The sequence below is a fragment of the Tupaia chinensis genome, unplaced genomic scaffold (assembly GCF_000334495.1).
Source record: "Tupaia chinensis unplaced genomic scaffold, TupChi_1.0 Scaffold000037_21, whole genome shotgun sequence".
In the NCBI taxonomy this organism is placed as follows: domain Eukaryota; kingdom Metazoa; phylum Chordata; class Mammalia; order Scandentia; family Tupaiidae; genus Tupaia; species Tupaia belangeri.
This window is the reverse complement of record NW_006159480.1, coordinates 392386-403268: the sequence shown is the minus strand read 5'-3', so window position 1 is coordinate 403268 and position 10883 is coordinate 392386. Positions and strand designations below refer to the sequence as shown.

The 10883-nt window shown below is 42.2% G+C and overlaps 1 protein-coding gene across 3 annotated transcripts in view; it reads left to right on the top strand.

The window, feature by feature from the left end:
* Window positions 1-4278: 4278 nt before the first annotated feature.
* The window catches only part of EMC4 (ER membrane protein complex subunit 4), an 8625-nt gene continuing 2020 nt past the window's right edge, over window positions 4279-10883 (top strand). Inside the window, exons 1-2 of one of the 3 annotated variants that reach the window (XM_006140545.3) lie at window positions 4279-4483; window positions 4810-4924. In XM_006140545.3, the coding sequence (XP_006140607.1) occupies window positions 4398-4483; window positions 4810-4924 (201 nt within the window). In that variant the 5' untranslated portion in view covers window positions 4279-4397. Of the gene's footprint in view, window positions 4484-4534; window positions 4710-4809; window positions 4933-10883 lie in introns of those variants that run through there. The other 2 variants (XM_006140546.3, XM_027772285.1) reach the window with 2 other exon arrangements.

The window sequence follows — 10883 nt, the reverse complement described above, 5'->3', positions numbered from 1 at the left end:
GAGGGATGGCCACGCCGCAATCCCTTCTCCTCCATTCTCCTCTCGGGATCTTGGGCACGCACGCACATGCGCCTGGCGTGAGTTTTAAGCCACCAGGTCCGGGATACGAACCGCGGTCAACTATGTGGGAGTCCAGCGACATAGCCATTAAGCTAACTGCTGGTTCCCTCAAGAGCTTAATTTCAACCCAAAGCTTTATTTCTATAAATGATCTATTATTCCTTTAAAAAAAAGAATTATTTTATTGAACTTTATTTATTTGTTTATTTAATTTGACCCAAGAGGGACAGAGTAAGAGAGAGAGAGATGGAAAGTGAGAAAGCAAGCTGTCAGGTCCAGGACTTGAACCATGGTTAGCCATTGCCCTTAACCATCACACTATCTGCCAGCCCCTATTATTCCTTTTTTTGGTTTTTTTCTTTAGAGAGAGAGAGAGAGAGAGTGAGAGCACTCCAACAGGGTCTTGACAATATAATTCACCACAGCTTCAGCCAGGCATGGATCATGGACATGTGCCCACCTGGCATACTCAGGGAGGTTTCTGGACATGAACCAATAACCTTCCCATGTGAGTCTGCCTCACAGAGTCATTATGTACACCATCAGGCCCTAAGGACCTATCATTTCTAATGATCTTCTAATAATATTAGCAGAACTTCATAGGATGAACTTCATCTCTCCCCTAAAAATCCTAGAATGCTAAGAGCAATTGCCCCCACTGTGTTCTGTAGAACATTGATTCCATTGGATGTTAACAGGTATGATCACACACACACAAAAATGATACATTTTTTAATTGACTAGAGTTTGCATGCCTTTGCTGGAGAGTGACTGGGAAAGTAAGAAAGCATCCTCATGAGGGATGGTCATGCCGCAATCCCTTCTCCATTTCTTCTTTGGGATTTTGGGCACACACACACACAGTCAGGATGTTTTTTAAATCACCATATCTGTGATTACAAACTGCAGTTGACCATATGGGATCTAGTCACCTGAACTACTATGCCACTGGCTGTCTAGAAAGGGTTTTTAATTCAGGTAGTTTGGGAATCAAAATTTAAAAGGAGATTCTTTTTAAGATTATTTTATTTAACTTTGTTTATTCATTATTTATTTTAACTTGACAAGAGAGGGACAGTGAGAGAGAGAGAGAGAGAGAGCCATCAGGTCCAGGACTCGAACCACCATAAGCCATGTGGGAGTTCAGCGTCCTTAACCACCACACTACCTGCTGGCCTCCTAGAAGGAGATTCATTACTAAATAATTTGTAGTTTTAATGATATACTAACAGTACTGAAAATCTCTTGGGTGTGGCACAGAATGTAGTATATGGTACTTTGCAAATTTATTTGATCTTAGAGCCTTTCCTTAGCTCAGTCTCAATGTCTTCATGCTTTTGGTGCACATTTTAGCAAATAACACTATGAGGACAGAATAAAGGAATAAATGGCCAGGAGTATCCCACTGAGGCCAGCTGACTTTGATTTGAATTATAATTTAAATTTTTTCATTGCAAAGAGGAAAGTGCATTCAACAGCAGGAACATGGGATTCCAATAATCAACTTAATGTTCCTGAAAGCGTTCATTTAAATTTTACTGCAGTATAATAAGATTATCTTCTTTTTTAATTTGGCAGAGATTGTGCATACTTGCCAGAGAGAGACCAAGGGAGAGGGAGAAAGCACCCCCCATGGGGCATGGTCACACTGCCACAATTCCCCCTCTTCCATTTCTCCTTCCTGTCAGGATGTTGGAAACACACACCCACATGCCTAGCATAGGCATGTTTTTCAAGTTGCTGGTACCAGGGTTTGAACCATATGGTTGGCTATGTGGGATTCTGCTCCCTCAACTATCAGTCCATGATACTGGCCCATTAAGACAATTTTTTAAAATAATAATTACTTATTTAATTTTATTTATTCACTCATTTATTTTAATTTGACCAGAGAGAGACACAGAGGAGGAAAGAGAGAGAGGGAAAGTAAGAAAGGAAGGTGCCAGGTCTGGGACTTAAACCGTGGTTGGCCATGTAGGAGTGTCCAGCACCTTAACCACCACGCCAGCTGCTGGTCCCAAGACAATCTTGAATATTGGATAAAATTGTATGAAAAGCATTACTCTGATACAACATTAATATTTTAATCATGTTTCCCCCACACAGAAACTAGTTTTTATGTTTTGTTTTATGTAAATGTAATTGTAGTATATCACTCTGGTATTTACTTTCAGTTTGGCTTACATTCACTAAACATTTATTCAATACTTTATATATTCGAGGCAATAGGCCGTGGAATCAAAAATGATTCCTAAAATCAACTTAGGGTAGGGCACAGGGGGACACAGATAAACTGCTCAGGGGATGTCAACAAACAATGCAACATGGTAAGTGCCAAGCCCTCGTGAAGCTAGAGAAGAATTTCAAAGGTTCATCAGACACAAAGTGAGAAAGGCAGAAAAGTAGAAAGAGACAAGAAGGCAGTTTGAAAGCTGAGTCTTCCTATAATCAGACAGACATTTTAGAACGGATTGTGTATGAAGGGGATTTATTTCCATTTCTGTCTTGTTCAAATCGCCCATTGTTAACATATAACATATGTGTGTGCTTACCAGAGAGGCAGAGACAGAAAGCGAGAACTCACTCTCCAGGGGGATGGCCACGCCTTCTCTTTCAATCTCCTCTTGGGATTTTGGGCACACATGCATCTGCACCTGGCATGAGTTTTTAAGCTACCAGGCCTGGGACTCAAACTGTGGTCAACAATGTGGGAGTCCTGGGGACGTAACCATTATGTAAGTGGCTGGCCCCAACATATAATTTTTTTTAAATTAGAAAATGAAGTGAAGTGGAAATCATGATATTCAAGGGTCGAAACTATTTTTTCCTTCTTGAGAATTATTGTTTTAAAATTTGCTATAGAGCACATGCATTCACCAAAGAGAAAGAAAGGGTGTTAAAAAGCAAGCCACCAGATCTGAGACTTGAACCACAGTCAGCCATGTAGGAGTCCAACATCTCAACCACCATGCCACCTGCTGGCCCAGGCCTTTTTTTTTTTCCCCCCCAAAAGGTTTTTGACATAGTGCACATGTGAAAGCAGGAAAGACAGTCAGGTTTTCCAGAGGGCATTTTAAATAAAGATTATTTTTTAAATAATAATTTATTATTATGAATTTTTAAAAATTGACCAGAGAGAGACAGGAAGTGAGAAAGCAAGCTGTCAGGTCTGGGACTCAAACTGTTTTCCACCATGTGGGAGTCCAGCACTTCAACCACCACGCAGCCTGTGGGCCCCTAAATTAAAATTATTTTAAAATATGCATATATTTTGATCCAGCAATTCTACTTCTAGGAATATAACTTAAGGAAACAAGAAAAGATATATTAATAATAGAATGTTCACAGCAACCCTGGTTATAAAAGGGGGAAAACAAACAGTTGAAACGTCCAATAATAGGTTAAATTACGATATGGGTATACAATTGAATACAAAATCCAATTACTATGAATAATGACATACATTAAGGACATTAACAAAATATCATGAAGGTATCATAATCTTTCTTTTTAAAAATTTTGAAATTAGCTACAGAACGCGTAGGTTCGCTGGAGATTCCGGGCACCCACGCACTCCCACCCGTGTCTGAGGCGCGCAGTGGGAAATGAAACCGCAAAGTCCGTCAGGTGGGATTTAGCCGCCTTTAACCACCACGCCGCCGCCAGGCTCCATTTAATGTCATACTCAACCTTGAGAGTAGCAGATTACTCCATTTTTATGTAGGAGGAATTTAACACACAATGGATATAACTTGCCCAACGTTACACAATTAGTATGTGTGTGGTGAGGGCAGGATTAAAAAGGAGGCGATGAGAATTCCCAGCCCACGTACCTTTCTACGCCTACACCGCCACCTTGCTTTTGCGCAGGGTTACTGTGACTTAAAAGAAAACTACTGAACCATGGTGGGCATTCGATATTTGAAGCTATGAAATAACTTGCTTAGGGTCAGTCCATGGTAAAGCCAGGATTTAAACCGAGGGTTTGAATCTCGTGTTCCCGGGACCGTATAGGAGGTAAAGCAGCTTTTCTTGGCTTCAATTCCTAACGCAGAGTCTGCGCAGATTTTCCTCTGCCGGGTAAAGGACACCGCAGAGCTCAAGGACCCTCCGAGAGACTATTCGGAAAGGCGGCACGCGCCGCTTGGAACTTCTGACAGCCAGTACCCCCTCTTCGGTTCTCGCCACCGCCCATTTCCGGGCGGAAGTGACGCTTTAACTATGCGCCGGAAGTGGGTTAGCAGGGGGAGACGGAGAAGTCGGGGACTCGAGAAGGCTGGTGGCTGGCGTACACTTCAGAGTGAGCATCTCTGTGGCGTTAGGAGGCAGCGTTTGCCATGACGGCCCAGGGAGGCCTGGTGGCCAACCGAGGCCGGCGCTTCAAGTGGGCCATTGAGCTGAGCGGGCCTGGAGGAGGCAGCAGGTGAGGCACCGGACGGAGCTCCATGTGAGAGCTTTCGTCTTAGAACAGGCGCCGCGGAATAGGACTTCAGCCACTCTCTGAAAAGGATGGGTGGCACACCAGGGTCACCTGGGGAGGTAGTGGATTTTCTGCCATAGAGGTTGTTTCTGTGCTCGAAGATGCTTATTTCAGTCCTCCCCGTCATCAAGAGACTGACGAATACTGAAAAGGCCTTGATCTGTTATGGGTAGGTGAATCTGAGGACCTCCATTTCTGTGATTGGTGGACAGGAAATGTGAGATATAAGTGTGGAAGGTTGTGTTTCTTCTCTTAATTTTGTTCTTTAGGGGCCGGAGTGATCGGGGCAGTGGCCAGGGAGACTCACTGTACCCAGTCGGTTACTTGGACAAGCAAGTGCCTGATACCAGCGTGCAAGAGACAGATCGGATCCTGGTGGAGAAGGTACAGAGGTATAGATGTTACTGTAGTTCTCCGGACGTTCCTGACCTACACACCACTCTCCACTCAGTCAGCATTACTGTAGATCTCCCTTGTCCTGATTATTTGGGGGCTCGACTATTTGAGATTAGTATTAGGTAGTTCACATTATCAGCTTCAAAAGAGCTTAATAATTGGACAAATAAAAGATGTATGGAACATCAGGTATAAAAAAATAGATTGAAAATTATCTTTTGGTGGTATCACCTTCCAGTTGACATAATCTTTTCCTTCTTTCAGTCTCTTAGACCACATATACAGTCTTTCAGGATATTTTATTGGCTATATTTTCAAAATTGATACCTCAAATCCTACTATAATACTTATTGCCTTTGTCTGTCATCCTGGTCTAAGCCACTATCCTTCAACTGGATTTCTGCAGTAAACTTAAAAAAGAAAAAAATCAATGCTGGGGTCAGCAGGTGGTGTAGTGATTAAGGTGTTGGACTCCTACATGGTTGACCACATTTGGAGTCCTGACCTGGTGGCTTGAAACTCACACCAGGTGTGCGTGTGTGCGTGCAGGGAGTAGAAGGGACTGCAGTGTGGCCATCCTCCCAGGGAGTGGTTTCTTGCTGTCTCTCCAGTGAGTGCACACCCCCTATAGCAAAAATCTCTCTCTTTCTCTCTTAAAAAAAAAAAAAAATTAGTTCTTTTGAGCTGTAGTTTATATACAGTAAACTGCATTCAGTTGAAGCATGGTTTCTCAACCTCAGCATTGTTGACATTTTGGGTTAAATACTTTGCCTTGTTGTATTGTGCACTGTAGGATGTTTAGCTCCATCCCTGGCCTCTACCCATTAAGTACCAGTAGTGCTCTTCCCTAGTTGTGACAACTTAAAATCTCTCCAACATTACTAATTAAGCAAATTGCCCTCAGTTGAGAACCCCTGATTTAAAGGGTACAATCTGATGAGTTTTGGCAATAGAATATCTCCATTTTCTAGTCACTGCTACCATCTTGTAAAAGATTATCTTTCATCCCTCAAAGATTTCTTGTGTCTCTCTCAGCAATAGACTTCTATTTCTACCTTGTCCCCTGTAGTCTAGTCCCAGCAAAATAGAATAACCTTTATAAAATACGCCAGTTTGGAGCCAGTAGGTGCGTAGTGGTTAAGGAGCTAGACTCCCACATGACTAACTGTGGTTTGAGTTCTGGATATAGTGACTGGAAAATCATGCTGGGTGTGTCTGTGTGTGTACCCAAAATCCTGGGAAGAGAATGGAGAAGAGATTACTTCTTAGCCATCCTTGCTGTAGGGTAATTTCTCACTTTTCATCTCACTGTCTTTTTCTGTGTCTCGGTGAACCCACAGGCTCTGTGGCTAAAACCTTTTAAAAAAAAGTTTTGTTTGTTGTTATTCAAAACCTTCCTGTAGCTCCACATGCATTCAGCATAAAAGCCAAAGTCAGATGTCTTTACATCTCTGTATTGATCAAGCCACCTGTAAGGGCTTTAATTTCATCTCCAACCATTTTCCTCTTTGTTGACCCACTCTTAAAACAGCCTCCTTGGGAACCAGCAGTTAGCGTAATGGCTATATCGCTGGACTCCCACGTAGTCGACCGCGGTTCGTGTCCCGGACCCGGTGGCTTAAAACTCACGCCGGGCGCGTGTGCGTGCGTGCCCAAGATCCCGAGAGGAGAATGGAGGAGAAGGGATTGCGGCGTGACCATCCCCCCTGGGGAGGGATTTCTCGCTTTCTGTCTCTATGTCTCTCTCTGTCTGTCTGGCGAGCGCACGCGCCCTACAGTGAAAATCTCTCTCAAAAAAAAAAAAAAAAAAAAAAAAAAACAGCCTCCTTGCTGCTCCTTAACGATGCCAGTGAAGATCCTCTCCTGTCTCCGTCTTTTTTAACTTGTTCTTTTTCTCTTCCTGGAATGATGTTACCCCAGATACCTCTGTGACTTGGTTGCTTATCTTGTTCATCTCTTTTAGGTCTCTTTGAGAAAACTTCTTAGTGCTACCTTCTTAGTGAAGCCTATCCCGTGGCACTCTCTATCCTACTTCATATTCGTCTAATCATTTATATATATACTATAGCTTACCTATTTTGTTAATTGCCCATCAGGCTCATCTCACTTTTAATTTCTTTACTCCATGAGTGAAAGAGAGGGAGGAAGATACGGAGCCCCCAACAGGGTCATGATGCTGTGATTCACCCACAACTTCAGTCAGCCGGGTTGTGGGCATATTGGTGCCCTGAGTACTCAGAGGACTTCAAATGTGAATCTTGACCCTTCCCATGTGGGTCTGCCCCACAGAGTATTGTGTTTTACTGCTGTGCAATCCATCCAGCCCCCTGTCTCATCATTCTTTTTTTTTTTTTGGAGAGGTTTTCGCTATAGGGCGCATGCACTCGCCAGACATACAGAGACATAGAGACAGAAAGCAAGAAATCACCCCTCAGGGGGGATGGTCACGCCACAACCCCTTCTCCTCCATTCTCCTCTCGGGATCTTGGGCATGCACGCACACGTGCCCAGTGTGAGCTTTAAGCCACTGGGTCCGGGACGCGAACTGCAGTCGACTACATTTGAGTCCAGCGACATAGCTATTACACTAACTACTGGTCCCAGTCTCATCACTCTTGTAAGCTCTATGAGAGCAAGATTTTGTTGGATGTATTCCAAATGCCAGTTCCTAACACCTTTCTTCCCTTTTCATATTTTTCTCTCAGCCTTAACATTGCCGGATATTAAATGATCTTTGTTTCATGGAATGAAACAACATAAACATGACAAAGCCATTATCAGTCCTTTCTCTGATAAGTATCCTTGTAAGTGTAAAATGAATAATACAAGATAGTAAATTATCATTAAAATAGCCTGATTTTAAAGATAGATTATCAGAAGATACTTTTTTTCTGGAGAGGTTTTTGCTATACGGTGCGTGCGCTCGCCAGAAAGACAGAAACAGACAGATAGAAAGAGAGAAATCACCCCCCGGGGGGATGGCCACACCACAATCTCTTCTCCTCCATTCTCCTCTTGGGATCTTGGGCGCGCACGCACATGCGCCCAGCGTGAGTTTAAGCCACCAGGTCTGGGACTCGAACCGTGGTCGGCCACATGGGAGTTCACAACATACCATTACGATAACTGCTGGTTCCCAGAAGATACTTATAGAACAATTCTGTTTAATGGGTGATTTGTAGGGAAGTGTTTAAAATCTGGCCAGTTATTTATTTTTTTAAAGAATTATTTAGTAAATGTTTTATTTATTTATTTATTTATTTGAAGAGGTTTTTGTTATAGAGCGCGTGTGCTCGCCAGACAGAAAGAGAGAGACAGAAAGCAATCCCTTTTCCTCCATTCTCTTGTGGGATCTTAGGCATGCACGCACATGCGCCCAGCATGAGTTTAAGCCATTGGGTGTGGGACTTGAACTGTGGTTGACTACATGGGAGTCCAGCGAGATAGACATTACGCCAACTGTAGTCCCAATTCATTTATTTTTTAATTTGACCAGATAGGGACAGAATGAGAGCGAGAGTGAGCAAGTGAGAGAAAGTGAGAAAGCAAGCCGCTAGGTCCAGGATTTGAACCACGGTTGGCCATATAGGAGTTCAGCGCCCTTAACCACCATGCCACTAGGCCATTTGCTCTTTTAGTGTGAATAAACCCAATATACCAGCTGGTGGTATTTTATTTTCATTGAGCTAGATTTACTTTGTTAACATTTTGCTTAGAATTTTTGTAATTAACATAAGTGATACTGATCTGTGAACTTTTCTCATAATGTCAAGCTTTCGTATTTATGAGGCCCTAGCTACTGAGTTGTAGAATGTCCATTTTTATTCCCCTTAGGAATTTATGTAAGATTAATTTTTTTCCTTAAGTTTTTAGTAGAAATTGCTAAGAGAAGCCATTTGAGCTTATTTATAGGTTCCGTTTAAGAGGAATAAGATTATTTATATTTTTAGTTTTTTGGTGCCATTTTGGTAAGTTTTCCTTGGAATTTGTCCATTTCCTAAAATTTCAGATGTATTGACATAAAGTTGTTAATAATATAATCACTTTAATATGTACAAGATCTTATTTGTAGTTAAGATGTTATTTTTCTTCTCTCCTTTTTATTTCTTTAGGCTTGTAAGTATTGATTTTATTAATTTTAATCTTTTCAAAATACCACCTTGGTTTTATTTCAATAACTTCCATTCTCATTTTTCTTTTTAAAATTTTTAGGTTTAGGGACCAGCAGTTGGCGTAATGGCTATGTCGCTGGACTCCCATGTAGTCGACCACGGTTTGAGTCCCAGACCCGCTGGCTTAAACTCACGCCTGGCACGCGTGTGTGTGCCCAAGATCCCAAGAGAATGGAGAAGGGATTGCGGCATAGCTAACCTCCCCGGGACGGGTGATTTCTCACTTTCTGTCTCTCTCTGTCTTTGTCTTTCTGGTAAACACACGTGCCCTATAGTAAAAAGCTCCCCCCCCAAAAAAAAAAATCTTTAGGTTTAATTTGTTCTTTTCTAGTTTCTTGAAGTGCTTGTACAAAAATTTATGTTGTTTTGGTTTTGTTTTTTATGCTATAGGGCATAGAGAGAGAGAGAGAGAGAGAGGTAAAGTGAGAAAGCACCCTCCCCCCCACATTCCCAGAGAGATGGCCATGTTGTAATCCCTTCTTCATTCTCCTCTTGGGATTTTTGGGCATGCACGCACATGTGCCTGGTATGCTTCTCAAGTCTCTGGGTCTGGGACTCAAACCACCCAGTGGGCCATGTGGGGTCCACCCATCTTAACCACCATGGCTGGCCCTGTACCATTAGACTGCTGGAAAAGTCATGGTCATGAATATTTTTCTGTTTTTCTGTGTAAAAATGTGTCATGAATTTTTTTTTTGGGGGGGGGGATTTTTGCTATAGGGCATGTGTGCTCGCCAGAAAGAGAGAGACAGAAAGCAAGAAATCACCTCTTAGGGAGGATGACCATGCTGCAGTCCCTTCTCCTCCATTCTCTTCCTGGGATCTCGGGCATGCATGTACATACTCCCAGCCTGAGTTTAAGCCACCGGGTCCGGGACTCGAACAACAGTCGGCCACATGGGAGTTCAATGACATAGCCATTATGCTAACTGCTGGTCCCATGTGTCATGAATTTCTGAAACCCAAGTTACTTTGTATTGAAGGTTATACATTTTTCAAAGTTCTTTTAAAAAAATAAATAAATAATTTCTTCCATGAGAGAGACACACACACAAACCCCCAGCAGGGTCTCAATGCTGTGATCCTCTTCTAGTCTTCAGCTAGTCTTGGGTCATGGGCAAGCACATGCCTGGCATACTAGGTCTCTGGACTTGAATCTGACCCTTCCCAAGTGGAATGGCCTCACAGAATGTTGCATTTTACTGCTGCACTATCTGGTTTTTTTGTCCCACAAAGTTTAATATTATAAACACTTTTGCTGTTATTGCTTTTATTTCCCGTTGTAATTTCTTTGATTCAAGGGATTAGAGTATATTTGTTCATTTACAAACAGGATTTTTCTCCATGGCTTAACAAGTGGTTTTTGTAAGTATCCTTTGTATTTGAAGGAATTTGAATCCAGCAGTTGTCAGGCACAATGTTTTATATGTGTGTGTGTGTCTGTGTGTGTGTGTGTGTGTACACACACACACACACATATATATACACGTACAGTTTACTAATGCCATTGAAATTTACGTGTCTTGATTTGTCTGCTTGTTTTGTTACAGATTGAAGTGTGCTAAGCATCTACACTAAATAGATTTATGTATTTATGTATTTTTTAAATTGTGGATGAGACAATGATAGAAATACAAGGGCCAAAGCAGGAAATCTTTCTTTAGTCAAAATCGGGAGACAAAAACAGCATTTAGAAAACCTTTAGGGAAGAGCATAACAGATGGTGAGGATGCCTTCTCTTTAGTAGAAAGATAGCTTCCTGTGGCAATACAGAG